Source organism: Rattus norvegicus, chromosome 16 (genome assembly GCF_036323735.1).
Source record: "Rattus norvegicus strain BN/NHsdMcwi chromosome 16, GRCr8, whole genome shotgun sequence".
Lineage (NCBI taxonomy): Eukaryota > Metazoa > Chordata > Mammalia > Rodentia > Muridae > Rattus > Rattus norvegicus.
Window position 1 is genome coordinate 85,644,854 of NC_086034.1, and position 17,585 is coordinate 85,662,438.

Consider the following 17,585-nt stretch of genomic DNA (forward strand, 5'->3'; position numbering starts at 1 on the left):
GACAGCATTCTAGAACATTCTTCCAGCCATGAACCTTCGAGCCCAGCATTCTAGAGCATTCTCCCAGCCATAAAACCTGCTCTTGGTGTCTCTTGGGAATGCTGACAATGAGGTATATGTCTTGTCTGCCATTCGCCACATCTGCTCCTGGTAATGAGTTTGTGTTCAACCTCGGAAGGAAATTACTTTCTCGGGAAGGGTCTTCGCACCATCATTTTAATGTTAATTGTTTTCAGGGACTAAAAATAGCACCATAGGGTTTGGGAGGTGTGCTTGACTCATGACTCTAAGATGTTAGATTTTGTGATTATGGGTGGCGGGTGTGTGTGTGTGTGTGTGTGTGTGTGTGTGTGTGTGTGTGTGTGTGTGTGATCTCTTAATCCTGAAAGCCTGGGCTTGCTCCTTAGTAGGCAGTGAGGCGACACCTGGCTTCTCTACCTCAGAAGAGAAGTCAGCACCCTGGCCCAGGAGAGAGCTACAGGAAAACCTCAAGAACTATGCTTATCGACAAAGGCCATCACAGGCCACACAGTGTGTCTGGGCACTCCTGCTACGTGAGGGTCCGCCCATAGCAGTATGGCTGCCATCACCGTATGAGCCTCCTCTCGTGGAGCTTCCGACTGGGTTGTGGGAGAGATTCTAGTGGCCATGATAATTTCTAAGGGATAGAGGGGAGGTGTGGAAGCATCAGAGCTTTACCAGGAAGCTGGAAAGGAGCTTCTAGAGAGCAACCCGACATCATTCTGGGCCAGAGCAGTGAGAGCTGTCTTCGTTCTCCCCTTCTTTCCTATGTTCAGAAAGGATCGCGGTTCCTGAACTTACACACCTCTGCTTCAAGAAAAATCCAGCCACCACCATCCTTCTCTTCCTTTCTTCTTGTCTGTCAGGGCTGTCCCAGCTCTCCTGAAAGTCACAGGGACAGTTCCTGCTCTGCATCCTGACTGGAAATGTACTTTGGAGCACTTTTTTTTTTTTCCCATCATCTCTCTACCACTGTTGAAAGCAGCTCTAAGACTCATGAATATCATCAAGGTTGTAGACAACACACAGTTCACTGCTGTGAGTGTCTCCTCCATGGCCTTCAACCATCCACAGCCTCCCCTAACACAAAAGTTACTACTATTGTGTAATGATCAGATGAAATTTTTGAAGTCCCCCCCACCCCCCAAAAAAACAAGGTACCTAGGAGGAACCCAAGGGGGACACTTAGAAGTCAGCCATGGATCCACCTCACATTAGAGGTTGATTCCTCTACTGTACTTTCTCTCACTGACGTGGGAACCCCACAGAGTCTGGGAGAAGGCCGAGGCAACGGGGGATTTAGTCATTTATTGTTTTAGATTTCCAGTAGCAAGCCCTGTTCTTACACTCTGGGTTACCGGATGACTGTAATGGAATTCATTCTGCAAGTCCGCACAAGCCTGGCTGTACGATTTGCTCGTGCAAATTCTTGGGTGTTTGGAGAGGGAAACAGTGGTAATTTGTGAGATAAATGTCAAACGACATCCATTGTCTAGGCATTGAAAACATCTTTCCAAATATTATAGAGGACAAAGAGCTCTGCCCTTTGCATGGGTATATTTGGCTACTGATCAATTTATAAAAACCCAAATAACATTTCTCAGTGTAACTGGCTAAAACATGAGTTTCCTGGCCATCGGAAAATTAAAATTTTGAACTCACAGGCCCCTCTCCCACAGACACCTATGCTTGATGCAGAGGAGTCAAGAAGTTAGTGAAAGGACTCCTTCTTGTCAGAGACACCATACACCAGAGCCTGTGGGCATGGGGACAGCCACAGGCCTGCAGAGAGAAAAACCGTTGCCCAGTTCCTCTCAGAACACTGTTGTAAGTGGCAACCAACCTTCTCTGAGGATGCCTATCCGGTTTCTCCACAAGGCTTTCTCATCTGGATGCCGAAGAAAGTTTAATGTTAATGGAGGATGGTTCTGGAATGCAAGGGGATGCTTTCTGTGACTAAGAGGGAAACTTCTGTGCTAGGGGAGGCTGTGGATGGCTGCAGGGCATGGAGGAGATTCCCACAGCAGTGAGCTGTGTGTTGTCTACAGCCTTGTTGATATCTAGGAGTCTTAGAGCTACCTTCAACATGCACCCAGGAGCATACAGACACTCAAGTACGTTACCACAGAGGGCAGCGTCTGGAGCAGAAGGAAGATGAAGCATCTGTGGACAAGACAACACAAGATCTATCCACAGGCGTGAGGCCTAGGCGATGCCTCCTAGTATTTGAGGTCAAGATTTGCGTGAGGCAGACCGTTTCTCGAGGTGCCATCTCATCTGAACGTATCAGGGGTTAAACAACAATAACGTTGGGATTTCTGCCTCAAACACCGTCCGTCCATGCAGAGCAGGCATTTGCAAACAAACTGGAGAGTACCACAGGGAGCTCTCGAGTGAGGAGCCACTGGTAAGCCAGGAAGCAGGCGCATCCTGCTCCTTATTGCTAAGCGACGTCCAGGTATTTGTAATGTTACCTGCACAGAAGTGTCAAACCTTCGTAGAGCCTTGACTCCAGATGCCGCTGCTGCCTTTGATTTCCTTCGTGAGACAAGATACGAACTTCAGTCTTTTCATATTGAGCAGTGTTTGGATGTAATGTTTAGAAATACAAGTCTTCCCCTATAGCAGAATGGTTGTGTATACTACCTATCTAGTTCAGGAAGTGTCACCAAGAGTGAATGGCGTATATGGGAGATTTTTTTTTTTGTGTGTGTGTGTGTGGCATGCAAGCTGCAGCCACTGCTGTGCTCATACAATGAATAGTGGACTCCAGCTTCCAGAATCAGCCTTGCTGTGGGTAGTGGGCACCTTTAAGGGTGTAGACTGGGTGCAGTGACTGCCCTGTCTGAGGTAAAGGCACCTGAGAACGTACCTTTCCTCTTGAGCAACATACGCATGAGGTATTTATAAATAGTAACGAAGATTTGGCCCTGGCATGGACTTCCAGGTCACTCAACGATGGGGAGTGGCGTGGACAGAGGAGACAAAACATCCCAGACCACGGAGCACTCTCTGTCACCTATTCTCTCCGATATCACATTCAAAATCTCTCACAGGCCAACTTTCAAACCCTTCCACTGCAAGCAGTATTCAGAAATAAAAATGCCGTTCTGTAAGATTTCATTTACGAAACACAGACTTCCCAACTCAAACTATTCTTTGTGTGGAATGCTTATGTGATGGGGTGAAATGTTTGAAATGTACGGTAATTTCCACCTGGATTAAGCAAGCCTTAAATAAAAGCGCTACCGGGAGCTGCATCTAGGAAATAGCTATTTATCTAGGATAAATAGACTGAGATTTATATTTAAGTCTCTATGTGCCTCTCGCCTGCTCTACAGAAGGTGAATCTTCCATAAAAAAAGATTCAACCCACCTACTGTATGGAAGACAGGCTGTACAGTAGTCTTCTGTTGTAACCATTTTCCAAGCACTTGATCACTTACATTGTGTATGCTCTGGATTCATGGGGTTGGAAATAATGAAACTGAGGGTTTGTTCTGTTTTGTTTCAAAGGAATAACTTGTGAATCAAACTCATCTTAACCCTGGCTCCCTTCTACTTTCTTCCCCAAACTTCTACCACGCCCTGTGTTTTCCTCACACCCCATCTTCCTGATCCTTTCCAGTGGAGCTCTGACTTTCAGTATGGAGTCACTAGGACAAACATGCCGGGCCTGACCTACCACTCAGAGCAATGGCGCCTCCTAGTGTCCTGGACAAGCCTCCTTTGCCATTTGAATAGGGACCCACATTTTCAAAGGAAGCAACTAGAAACAAATTAGCATGGTGATCCCCAGACCATAGGAAGGAAACCAAATGTCAGTTAGCCAGAACTTTTGCTCTTACGGGGCGGGGGGGGGGTGAATAATTATTTGGTCCTTTCTCACCTCAGTGGCCAAGTGTTCTAATTCCGTCCCTAGAATCTTACAGGGCCGTTTACCTGTAATCCGGAAAGTACACGTTCAACACGCTTGAGTTTTCTCACCCAAGCTCTGTGACTGTATCGTCACACAGCAGCAATAAAGTATGTATTTAACCCCTCCACCCCTGATAATTTCTCAGGGAGCATCAAGCTGAGAACTGTGGAAAGAGGTATTCTAGACAGAGCCACTGCTCTGTCAGGCTTGGCTTTGCGTAAGCAGCGAAACTCTGAGCAAGCTTATAGTTTCTCTGAGCCTTGGTTTTCCCACCTGTAATATGGGCGTATTTGTAGTAGGTACCTCAGAATAGAGTGTGGGAGCAGCAGGCTGTTAAAATGGTGCTTGAAGCCCCCGGTGCTGTTAGTCCAGCCTGGCTGATCCTTTTAGTCAGGTCTATGTGCCTTCCCCTCCCCCCACCCCCAACTTGAAGTTCTATACTGTTAGAATTTACATGATTATCTCACAAGAAAAATGTGAAGCCTGGAACGGTGGCTCGTGTTGGTTCTTCCACCACTCTGGAAGCTGAGGCAGGAGAATTGCCGTCAGTTGGAGGTCAGCTTAGGCTATGTATTGAGACTCTGTGAGAGTCTCATGACTATGTCTTGAGAAAGTGAGCTACTCATGAAATCCTATGAAGAAGTGAGTCTGCAGAACAGACCTGGGACAGAGTGACCATCTCACTCCAATACACCATTTCTTGCTTACCATTACACATCTGCGTCCAAAATACCCACAACAGGGGATGCACTGACAGCTCAGTGTCCTCCAAGTTACTATTGCTAAAAACGCAGAAGGAGCACCGTGAGCCACTCTGCAAATCACGCACACCCGTCTCCACACTTCATGCCCAGGCATTAATGGGAACCGTCACCGATGCCTGCCTGCTGGGAGGGCGAATTAGCCACACAGTCGACGACGTTGGGTATAAAAATGTCTTTCAAAGTGAAGATTCAAAAGAAGACGATTGAGGATGGAGTTATGCTCACTGTGAATAGCAGCCGGGGGGGATCCCTCAGTAGAAAGTGGATTTACTCTCCTCAGGATGAAACCCTGTAAGCCTTAATAATCGTGTAAGCTGCTCCAGCACATGGCAGGGGCATTAAATCCTTCCGTTCTATATCTTACCACACCCTTCCACGTTCTCGGAGATCACCCTGCTCTAGCTCACCAGAGCACGGCGTCACACAATCATACAAGCCCACTTCTCTCACAGGCGGGAGAGAATTCCCTTCAGTGTGCGTTGGGAACTCCTGCATCTGGGTGGGAACAGCTGAGACTTATATCTCTAAGGTTTCTGTTATTACAGCAGCGATTGCAAACGGTTCAAAGCAGCTTCCCTTTTCTTTTCCTTTTTCAGATTAGAATGTATTTTGTGAAGTACGGATACATATGCTATAATTCTTCAGTCACAGTGGTGATTGATAATACCTAGGGGAGGGGAGCAGACTTAAAGGCTGTGCCTAGAGGCCTCCTGATACCCCTCACCTGCTCTGCAGCCTTGAGGCTTCTCTTTGTTTCTTAAATATTTATTTTATTATTTATCTTTGTATCTGTGTGTGCGCGACTGTGCTTGTAGAAGCTACGAGAGGACTCTAGATGCCTTGGAGCTGGCATTACAGGTGGCTGTGAGTTTCCTGGTATGGGTTTTGGGGACAGAACCCACATCCCCTGAAAAGGCAGCAAGCACCCTTAACTGTTGAGCCACTCCCCAGCCACCTCCTTGAGATTTCTAAGTGATAAGTTCTCTCTAGACTTATGTGGACTTCACTACTTTTTGACAGAATGGAATCTAGATGAAGCTACCCAGTTCTGATCTGTGGAAAGTCATATTTGATGGGACCCTGATACACTTTTAGTTCTAGCTTCAAATAGCTTTTTTTTTAAATTATTGAATGCTTTCCTTTTGGTCCATTTTGGTTGTTGGGATAAAACATGACTTGTAGAATTACATTCTGCTGCTCCTTACCAATATGCTTTCATTTACTAATAGCCTATAATTAAGGAGAAATTGTTAGTTAAACAAATAATTAGGCACTCTGAGGCATGGCTGGGGAGTGGATATTCATCTCCTTGTCAGAGGTCCAGAGCTTTGGCCTACTTTTTTCATATTGCTTTCCAGTTTTTCCTATAATTTTATTATGTAGGATCCTGCTTTCATCAAACCAGGGGAGCTAGAAAATGTATGTATTAGTCCTTGAAGAAGGAGCAAGTTGAGCGCACAGAATACCATACTCCGGGTTCCACTCATGGAGTCAGTTTCTGAGCTTGCCCCTGAGGAAGATGCCTCCTATCTGCAGTGGCTCAGGTACAGCTGCCTTCATCCCCAGTGGGATGTGGGGCTCAGGCTGATACCCTTCCCTGCTTCCCCTTGGAATAGTGCGATGCCTCATTTCTTCTCCAAAAGATAGAGCATTGAGAAGATATTTTGCAAAAGAACAATATATATATATATATATATATATATATATATATATATATATAATTTTCCCTCTATGACCGTTGGATCTGCAAGCACAGCACACTGAACATGGAGGAATAAAGCAGATGTGGTGGGCTCCACATCAGAGACTGCCAGAGCATCCTCATGGACTGGTGCTGCTGGCTGCATTCCTTGTTTGCAGAACACAGGGTGTTCCTTATTGCTGGCAGCTGCCTCTAGCGCAGCAGCCTAACCCCCAGCTCGGTAGAGTGGCCGGAGACTGCAGACGCTCTTCAGCTGAGCTGTGACTGAAAAAACAGAAACAGGACCAGGCCTCACTCTTCCTTGGCTTGCTATGTGAGAGAAGAAGACAACCTTCCAGGGCCACACTCAGGTGACAAAGTGTTAAGGACAAAGGCGTAACTGGACCAATGGCAATCTCAGATACCATGGGCCAGCGTGATATTCACACGGGACAGAAGGACACTGGGGATCTACGGTGAATAATGGCAAAACCACAAAGCAGCAACATCAGATGAGCAAAGGATACTATGTTACACAAAGCAGCAACATCAGATGAGCAAAGGATACTATGTTACACAAAGCAGCAACATCAGACCAGCAAAGGATACCATGTTCAGGTTGTCAGGAACTATCATAGAGAAGCAACAGCACCAACAAAACTGAGAAGGAAAGTGTTGATTCTGCTCTATTTTAAGTGCCCAAGCACTAATTTGTCAAGTCATGTCAGTGTGCGCCATTCAGAAGTCACAGAAAGTGTTCCAACCTTATTATTGCTGGTCATGTGAGGCCCGGTTCTCGATCAACACTTACTCTGAATGGTCATGCACAGGGAATGTGGCTTACGTTATGCACACATACCAGGATTCCACAGAGTTTCTGCTTACCTTCAGCCTCCCTGATCCTTCGTCCCACTGCAGACCTGCGTAGCACACTCCTTCCCGAGTTGAAGAGGCTGGCCAGCTCATCCAGAGGGCTGGACAGCGGCCTGCTGTTGGGTGGGCTGTAAGGGCTCGGTGGGGAGAAGGTGGATGAGGCCTTCCTGAGGTCTGCTCTGGCTGTCCTTCCGGGTGAATATGGAGCCTTGACAAAGGGGCTGCAGGGACCCAGTACTGGGGCTGAACTGGGCTTTGGCTGTGTTCTGGGCAGGTCAGAGTTAGTCAGTGCTTTAGCTGCAGTGACCAAGACAGAATCTGGTGGAAAGGCAAAGTGTGTGGGTGGCCTGCAGGGTGCAGGGGCTGCCCCACAGGGTGCAGGAGGTGGCCCACAGGGTGCAGGAGGTGGCCCACAGGGTACAGGAGGTGGCCCACACGGTGCAGGAGGTGGCCCACAGGGTGCAGAAGGTGGCCCACAGGGTGCAGGAGGTGGCCCTGGAGGTGGCGGTGGTGTGGCAGGTGGTGAGATTCGGCTGGGCCCATTAAACACAGGAAAGCCAGGAGACGTCAGCTGGTCATTTTCTCCCTTCTGTGCTTTTGAGTACTGTGGTGACAAGGGACTGGAGCCTTCGGACTGCACTGGGTACTTGAGGTTGGTCTCTAAGACTGGCAGTTTCTTTACCTCCAAGGGTGTCAGTGGAGACTCATCAGAAGCTGGGGAGCAGGTCACTGGGGTGGGAGGAAAGACCAGGAGCGGCGGCCTATGGGGAAGCAGATTCGGGAAGGGTGGGGGGATGTCACACGTGTCCTTCAGGGGCTGGCAGCTCCCCTCTCCAGCCTCCAAGATGATGGCTTTTCGGGTCTCTAAAAACAGAGGTGGCGAGGCAGGCAGGAAGGTGAGCATCCCTGGACCACAGCCCTCCTCAGGCAAGACGTACTTCATCTCCTCATACACAGACTCGCCCTGGTCAGGGCTGTCAGTCTCAGATCCGCCTGCCCTGGCTGCGTTCCCTACCATCTCGATATACACAGGCTCGCCGTCATCGTCATAGTCACCCTGTGGCAATGGCAGGTGCAGAGGCAGCTGGGGTGTGCACTGTGGCATGGAGTCAGGACTGGCCCACTGCACACCCAGTGTCCCTGGGGCATGATGTTTGCCCACCTGGCCCATTGTACCAGAAGGCCTCGGTCCCCAGATCTCCTCATAAGAGCCACTGAGCTTCGTGTGGGGACTTCTCTTTGGCTTCCGAGGGGGAATTTTCTTCATGGTACTGTAATCATCACTGTGGGGTCTGGGCCGTGTCAGAGCTAAGGCAGAAGACAGAGATACAAGAGTCAGCAGCCAGTGTGTCCCACGGAAACCGGGCCTAGATGCAGTCGAGTGACCCTGCCCTGGACCACTTTGGTTGCCACAGCCAGCCCTTATGTCCTTTGAGCAGAAGAGACTCCTGGCTTGTGTCCCTTCCACCTGGAGGGGGACCTAAATGCCTGAGAACACTAAGGGAAACTGTCTTTAGGTCTTGGTGCCAAAGACACAGGCTATGCACCGAGGAAGATGGCCCACAGAAAAGGAACTGTAACAGTTGCATCAGGAGGAGGCACCTACTCTCCAGGGTGACAGGGCCTTGCCAGTTCTGGATGTTTGCAAATGAGGAGGGATTTAGATGATAATTTTGCAAGATAACTGGCCCATCTTCAGCCTCAATGCGGACACACATGGCATAGGAAATCCATTCCTTCAGAGTCAAGAGGACAGCTAGTGGGTGCATTTTGCTATGTTCTAATTTGTGCTCACACCGTAATGGAAACGGCAAAAAAGTATGGTTGACTCTCTACCTTCATGGCTGTCTTTGTACGACGGTATCATACCAGACCTCCCATAAGCAGACAAGTACTATAAACAGAAAATGCTAACTTCCCAGTTCCCTAATGCATGTGCATCATCCCAACTCCCTAGAGGGCTGACCCACAGCAGCTCCTGAGCTTTCCCCACTGCCTAGGAAGGCAGTTGGCTCAACACCACTGCACAGCCATTTCACAGACACCTGCAGCAGCAGATCTACAGTGGCAGACATTTCTCCAACTGGCTTCCAAGTGGGAGGCCTCAGGGAGATGGTGACAGGGTGGTGTTGAGGACATCCTGACTTCTTAGGCTGGGCCATGGCAACATAGCCTGCTTCCTACACCTGAGCAGTGTGGACTCCTCACAGAAGCCCCTCCATGGGATATGTGAAGAGGCCTCAGGGAGGGAACTGTGAGGAGAGGAAGAAGATGCTTCAAGGGAGGAGAAACCTTGTGGAGGTAAGCGACTTAAGTTAGAAGATCCAAAGACTTTCCTGTCAAATCCAGAAATGTATGAGCCATGCCTTTAAGGGCCGGAGCTTCAAAGACAGCCATGATCACACTGTACAGAGAACTGCTTAGTGTGACAAGTCAGACTGTAGACCCTCGAGAGAACACTGCCAGCGTCCTTGGATCCGAACTCACTGCCTTCTGGGAAGTTTGTTATATAATCCCAGAGGCACGGTGCAGATATCAGAACCTGTGCCTCTGATGGTGACAGTGGCCTCACTCTAGTGAGTCAGTGTTGAAGTGACCCTTAACCAAAGCCTGTGGGCCCCGAGGAAGCTCTGAGAGGAGCCAGGGCAGATACGGTGTGGCTAGAGGAAGTCATGCAAAGCTAAGCAGGGCTTTAGGCTGTAGTCAGAGGGTAAGGAGGAAATATCTAGCCGGCCTGGCTAAGGATTTGTTATGGCGGCAGTGGGACACAGCCACTTCTAGAGTCCTTCCAGTGTGACAATAAAGAGATGGGGCAAAGAACTTATTACCAAAAAGGAGCAGGGCTTTCTCGATCTACGAACCCACTGGTGCTTCTCGGTATGCTTTGAGGATGGCATATTATTCTCACATGCAGAAAGGACTTGGACCCCCATGAAACGTGCTATGAAGTTAGAGCCAAGCACTTGCCAGCAACACCCTCCATTAAGACTTCAGAAAGATCTATGGTGTTCCTCATTGATCTCTCCAAAGAAGCTCCAGAGAAGCAAGGCCACTGGCCTAAGTGTTGCCTCCGATGGTGAAGAAAACCCAGCGCAGGATAATTGTGGCTATGGTTACTGACTAATGGGATGTGCTAGGAACTGATTCACAAGCAGCTCACACAACTTTAAAGGGACTTTGTCCGTGTGTCCCCCCAAAAAACGGCAGCGGCCGTGCCTGAAGAAAAGACTCCAGCTCCCAGAATTGCAGGGAGCAGGCTGAGAGAACACCAGACCTAAGGCTACATCGCTGTCAAGACGAAGAGTTGTAATTCAAAGGGAGCACCTGAGACCATAGAGCATCCTCCTCAGAGCCTAGGGAGCGCCTCAAACCCCCAGAACATCAACCTCAGAGACTAGGGAGATGATGGTCAGGGGCAGCACTCATTCCAATAGAGGGCCTTCTGACACGAGGCAACTGTTGTTCTAAATGTCATGCATGGACCCTGAGTGTCACTTCATGTCCCCTTTCAGGCAGGAACATGTCTGTCTAGCAGACGTGGACTGTCATTCTGTATCACACGTCTAATGAAACTTATCCAAGTGAACTTAACGAGAGAACCATGGCTTGAAGGAGTCAGGGATGCTCACGGTTTAAGGAACTTCAGCCTAAACCTCAGGTGTCGGGAGATGCGGGAAGGAGGCTTTGGGAGGCTCGGGAGGAGGGCCTCCAGTCACCTAGGTGACTCTATGAGTAGAGAATGGATTGCTTAGTTCATACTGGACTGAAGCCTGTTGGGTTTTCCAAAACATTTGCCACGGATTTATTTTCAGCCCCATCAAGTGACTGAATGTGCATCTCCTTTCCCAAACCTGTACAGACAGGATGCTCGAACTGTCCCGGTGAGTAGGCAAGGCAGAAGCAATTCTCCGTGCCTCCTGGGAGTGGTCCGTAAAAGGTGGCTCTTATCTGCCAGTCTCTCCTCACCTACAGTGAGTGCTTCGGAGCAGAGGGTTTCTACATTAACCCTAGAAGTCTCCGAGCCACCAAAGCAAAAGCAGAGACCAGCTAGAGATACCGAAAACACTTGGATGCTGAGGCATCCCACGACGACGAAGGGACCAGACCCGGTGACCTGATTCTAGATCATTGATGCTGAATTCGTGTGGGACCTTGAGTGGGAGCCACCAGACAATCCACATCTCCTGAGACCCAGAGCCTGAGAGATGGAGCAACAGCCATCATCTTATTCAAATCACTGTTTGGGTGGGTTGCTAAGCAACACCAGAGTAGCTTCCCTTCCAGGCTTGCTTTAGAGGTAAAGCCTTTTGTATTAAACGATGGGGCTCCTGTTAGATGGAGCAGCCAAGAGGGGTCTCCCTGGCTGGAACAGAGCTGGTGTCTGAAATGACAAGGGCATGTCAAACCCTGTTCCCTGACTCAGTTTCCCCACCTGCACAGGGCCATGGCGATTTGCCACGGGCTGTTGTTAGGATGGGAAATACCGAGAATAAGGCCCCTTATGTCAGTAAGCACCACCCCCAATTCTTTCAACTTCTCAGCAATCGATTAACCATGGGAAAATAGTCACGGGAGCTAGACAGTGCTCCTTAGAGTATGGCTGGCGCCTTAGCAGGTGGAGTTCCAGCAGGTGCCTTGCCTGGAGTAAGGCAGTGGTTCTGCAGGGAGCACAGCTTCCTGCTGTGCTCTCTGAATATTAATTTGGAGTCTCTGTGGGCCAGGACTAGGAGCCTTTACTCTTCATAAGCTAAAATTAGGGGAGCCATAGTTAGAGTACGGAAGCCTAATTTGGTCTTGTGGCTATTTTGGGGGTGCGTGCTATTTCGGGGTGCGCGCATGTGATCAGCTTATTTGCAAGAATGGATGTAAGGACAATTAAAATTTACTTAATTCAGGAGTTTTCCCCTTTTAGCCTCCAAGTTTACGTATAAAATAGTCACGAGTACTTAACAACGCCAATGAAACGAAGGCCTGAAACAACCCTGGTCACCGGTGGAACACTGGGGCAAGTTTTGGTGTCTAACAGAACTCAGAAGAAGCCACGTTGCAATTCCAATCTCAGAGGCTCTGAGATTCCACTCCACACCCGAGCCATCCTGAGGTCACAGTCAACATAGCCTAAGGCCTGGGAGGAGGGGGAGACACATCTCCACACACAAGATACTTACCTTTGGGGCTCTGTGTTTAGATACATTAGTGGTATCTAAGTCTCCATCCACACCAGCCCAACCTGGTTCCTATTATCTCGAGAAATAAGACATGGGCCATGCAAGAATTTAAAGACAAAGACCGGAGACCGTGAGGATGGGTTTAGGAGCCCCCGGTTTCCAATTCTCTCCGTGTGGTTCTGCTTAGGCCCAGCACCAAAGAGGTGCTGTTTGCCCACATGTATGTATATATACCACATGCATGTCCAGTGTTATTGTTCATTTGTTTTTGCCTCCAGCACAGGGCCTGGATCCCTTCTGCAGTCACATTTTCTCACTATTTCCCTTTTCTTTGTATCTATGTGACGTCCGGCCCTGAGGGGCCAGAACAGTGTCAAGAACTTGGGGCACCTTGGATTGGGCCTCGCAAGACAGACAGTCTGAGGCCTGTGCAGGGAGTTAATGGAGCTTGACTCCTAGGTGCAAAGAGAAATGGGGCTTGACCTCACAGGCATTGTGCTATTCAGTCTCATTTATATTTTGGGGATCTTGGCTTCCTTTGAGTCTCCAGGCCATCACCGCCCCATCCCATTCCTCCCAAAGTATTAAACGCTGTCTCATCACCCACATTGTTTAAGAGTCTTCTCTTCTTGTTCCCCTCACCCTCTGACATCCCCTCTGAGATCTGGAGCTGAGACCCTCCAACAGTGTCACTGGCAACTCACTGTTCTGAGCACCCCTGTCAGGCCCAGCGGAAGAGCAAGCCTGCTTCCTGCCAGGCCGTGTTCTAGGTCACTGATTCAGGAGACATCCACTGCAGACCCTCAACATGGCCCTCTGGCCGCCACTGCTCTCCCTTGCTCAGGCCTTTTGCATTTTGCACTAGACGCTCCACCCTGCACGCGGAGGACACACGAGCTTCTCCCATATCACCTCCTAAAAGCTTTGGAAATACAACTGGTGCACTGAAACAGCAGCCATGATTTTTGAGCCAAAATTTCTATAGAAAACTTTCTTGTCTTATTCTTCCTTCCTTCCTTCCTTCCTTCCTTCCTTCCTTCCTTCCTTCCTTTCTTCCTTCCTTCCTTCCTTTTAACATTTATTTATTTTATGCATATGAGTATACTGTAACTGTTTTCAGGCACACCAGAAGAGAGCATTGGATCCCATGACAGATGGTAGCTGGGAATTGAACTCAGGACCTCTGGAAGAGTTGTCAGTGCTCTTAACCACTGAGCCATCTCTCCAGGCCCCTTATTTTATTCTTCCTAAAAAAAAGATTAATTTTCATTTACATGTGTGTTTGCTCACATGTATGTATATATACCACATGCATGTCCAGTGTGTACAGGTCAGAGGATATCAGATGCCCTGGAACTGGATGGTTTTATAGATGACTGTGGGCTAGGAACCAAACTTGGGTCCTTGAGAGAATAGTCAGTGCTTTGAACCGTTAAGACATCTCCCCAGCCCTGTCTTTTATTCTTTCTTTCTCTCAGCTCTATTACATTCTATGATTTTATTATTATTATTATCATTATTATTATTAGTTTTTGTATCCAACCTAAGTCTCCCCTTCCTCCTGTCCTCCCAGTTGCCCTCCACACACACCTCCCTTCTGCCTCTCCCCATCCAGACTCCCCTCCTCTCTTCTAAGAAGAAGGCAGGCCTCCCGTGGATGTCAACCAATCGTATCAAGTTGCAGTAAGATCCTAAGGAGTGTGGCCCACTCTGAGGGATCCTGGATGCTGCCACTGCTCTAGGTGTCAGTCAGGGGTCAGAATCCTGGATCTTTCTCTAAATCGATTTTGTCATTTTGCTATACTTCTGTATCACTGACTCTCTTAACCACTGAGATGACGCAGCTTCACAGCGAACCTCCAGACTCCACGTTCCAGTGGGATCTACCCAGCCCTTTGCTAGAATCTTCTCGCACTTACGATGATGACACCATCGTTAACTCTCTTTCCACAGCAATGGCCGGAGGCTAAAATCATCACGAGTTGACTTGTTTATGACCTGCCCTTCCCCATGAGAAGGGTCTCTGCATCCCCATGAAGGACACCATGCACTTAGGTATGTGGTGGCCGCCACGCACTGTGTGGGCCGTCCATGCAATCTTATCTGTAACCCGTTCCACTTGGGAACGTCCGGTTCAGAAGAACTTGCTTTGTTTTCCAGTGGCAGCACCAGCTATCGGTGAGAACTTATAGTACATGGATTTTTTTTTCCATTTCCCCACTCTGCATAACCGTTTCTTCACCCCTCAGAGCAGAGCCCTTTGCTATCTGGTCTGAAAGTCACACACACTGAGGTTTGTGGCCATGATCCCCTGTATCTGTAACTTCACATGCCATGTTAAAAAAAAATAAACAGTGGGCTTAAATTTTAATTAGATCGTGATCGGGAAAGCCTGGTGAATATTGTTACCTTTTTAATTAATTAGTGACTGTTTATATGGAGCAGCAACCAACTTTTAGTACCGCCTTGGCGTTGAGGCGTTGAGGCTGTTAATTCAACGTGGAGGTGGGACCCCAAGTGAAGGAACTGACACGTAAGCAGCTTTCCCCTAAGAGGCTTAAGGATTTGAATATTATTTATATTTAATGATTAAAAAGCTGCCAGCAAGCCAACAATTAGATTTATTTCTATTAAAAAAAAAAAGCTATATTAGGGCCACAATGGTGCCACGGGCACTCCCTGACCAGAACCCAGCCCATGAGTGAGCTGTGAGAACAGCATTCACTTGGCCCTCCCTTGGCTAACCTTCGCTGGCTGCATCCTTGGTGGCCGAAAGGCAGGCGCTCACAGCCTCATAGGAGGCACTCAGCCGGGTGTTGGGGTCCCTCTTTGGCTTGGGTGGAGGCTGTTTCCGTGGTGACGGGAGGCCAGTGCTGTCATCCATGCTGAACACAGAGTGCAGTGATGGGGACCGACTGGACGGGCCGGCGAGAGCCTGGGCAAGGCTGTCCACTGCCATGGGCACGGGAACCGAGTTGGAATGGGCATGCCGGCATCCTCCCTGGTCTTCAGCTCTTAAGGGAAAAGAGAACACAGTCACAGAGCATGGAGGCCCAGGTGTGCCATTCAGGTGACCCTGATGAGCCCGCTAGCTACCCTGACACAGAGAGAGTTCCTTGGCAAGGAGCCTCTCTAGCTGGCTTTGCTGGAAAATCTGGGTCCAGTTCTTAGCAGTCTGCTCACCCAGGGATTGCTACCCAGGCCCGCCTGGACCCTGCTGGAGCACTGGGGGATATCCATCATGGTTCCTTTCAGGATTCCCCCCAGCAATGCTCAATGCTCCAGCTACTTAAAGGGCTTCATGTTTCCCATCAGCCATCCCCAGACTGAATTTTTCACAGTCTGATTCTTAAGCAAATGAAAAAGGCAGAATTTCAATCTGAATGATAATTTCTGGGAAATCCATCTTAATAGAGAGTTAGTGTTGCAGCCAGTATGCAGAGCTCGTCACCCCGACTTGTCAAGAAGACGGGCATGCTCTGCACCAAACAAGGGAAATTCACAGTTTGCCCCCCCATCTCCCTCTCTCCTCATCTAGTCTCACCAGCAATTACTAATTATGTATGGAATTATGATTCTTCCTGTGACTCTGCACAGTTGCCTGGTGCCGAGCGAACTGCTGGTATCAACAAATAGCAGGCGGACGTTTTCTTGACACAATTTTATATCAGGCAAATAAAACCTAATCAAATCGAGGAATTGCAATGGCTGTTTAGCTCCAGTAGGGAAAATGATAAATATGATTTGGGAAGCCACTGAGAGAGAGTAGTCGTCCTCCTTTCACGGTTTCCTTTCTGCCTTCACGTGTCGGGGGGTAATTGTGTGAGACGCTGGTGAGTTCCCTTCACCAGGAGTTTCCTCTCATCTGTTTCATAATTATATCTGTGTGTGTCAGAGCATCCACAGGGCTGGAGACCAGCGGCATGCGAGCTGGCTGCCCATGTAGAAAATGAAGTCACTGAGGATGAAGCGAGGCTGCTCGGCAAATGATTTGTTCCCTCTGTGAGGTTTAATTACAGTTTTCTGTACAAAAGAATTTTTTCCAGTGTTTAATCACTAAGATATTGGAAGCTAATTAGCAAAGACCCATAGCCATTTCCACTTCAACAACAGCAACAGACTCATTCCACACAGGCAGTGATGGCAAGGGAGAATCATTTTTAGAGAGAAACAAGAAGTTCCCAAGGTCTTTAGTAAGAATTGACAGCTATGTAATCACGAAGGTCTGTGCAACGAGTCTGATTCTGTCTTTCCTGGCCATGCACCTCACATACAGGGACTCCTATTTATTTACCACTTTTATGGTTTCAAAGTGGTGTCTGAATTCTTTGGCCAGGTTTTCAGATGTTCTGTTAGCCAGCCTTATATGCCTTGCACCTCACAAGCACGTTAAAGGTCTTGCTAGCTGATTCTGCTAGCTCAGGGCTTTGTGTGAGGCTTAAGAAACATCAAGGAGGCTGAAGAAACAATGTTATTTTTAAACTTACAGGTGGAGACTGTTTTTGATGAAGGAACCTCCCAGGAAAAGCAACCCTGTGATTGCTAGGGTGTCTGGCCTAATATACCATGCAGGCATTATTCCCCAGCCACCCAGCCATTCTCTTTCCTCCATTCAGTTGTGCTTTGTGTTAAGGGCTATCAGAAGTCCCCCTAACTCCCAGGGCCTATCTTGAAGGTATTTAGGGTTACAGACAAAGACATCGATTGAGCTTACCTCTTGGTTCCTTCCTCTTGTCTGTTCCTGTGGTAGGCAGCATGGACCTCCTTCCGGAGCCTATCATGTTCCCGGGCAATGTCAGAAGCGTTCTGAATAACCAGGGCATCATAGGTTTTCAGTGCCATGTCCTCTGTGCTCTGTAAGAAGCTCTTGATGGATGTAACCTCTTGCTGCTTGATGCTCATTCTCTGAAGTAAGTGCTGGCGGGCTAGAAACCCTCTTATAACTTCATAAAAGAATACAACCCTAGGTCAGTGGGCAGATCTAAAGGGAGAAACCCAGATCCAGACACACACATAGATAGAGACGCAGATATACAAACAGGCACAGACATACAGAGACACACACAGAGATACAGACACAGACATACAGACACACATATACATACACACAGAGATACAGACACAGACAGAGATACAGACTCGGACACATACACACAAAG

The 17,585-nt window shown here is 48.4% G+C and overlaps 1 protein-coding gene across 4 annotated transcripts in view; it reads right to left on the reverse strand.

Annotated features, from left to right (window-relative positions):
* The window catches only part of Myo16 (myosin XVI), a 480,110-nt gene that overhangs the window by 58,426 nt on the left and 404,099 nt on the right, over nucleotides 1–17,585 (reverse strand). For all 4 annotated transcript variants that reach the window (XM_017599990.3, XM_039094188.2, XM_008771384.4 and 1 more), the window contains 3 exons: nucleotides 17,141–17,369; nucleotides 15,172–15,440; nucleotides 7,271–8,566 (listed from right to left, as the gene is read on the reverse strand). In XM_017599990.3, the coding sequence (XP_017455479.1) occupies nucleotides 7,271–8,566; nucleotides 15,172–15,440; nucleotides 17,141–17,369 (1,794 nt within the window). The remainder of the gene's footprint in view (nucleotides 1–7,270; nucleotides 8,567–15,171; nucleotides 15,441–17,140; nucleotides 17,370–17,585) is intronic.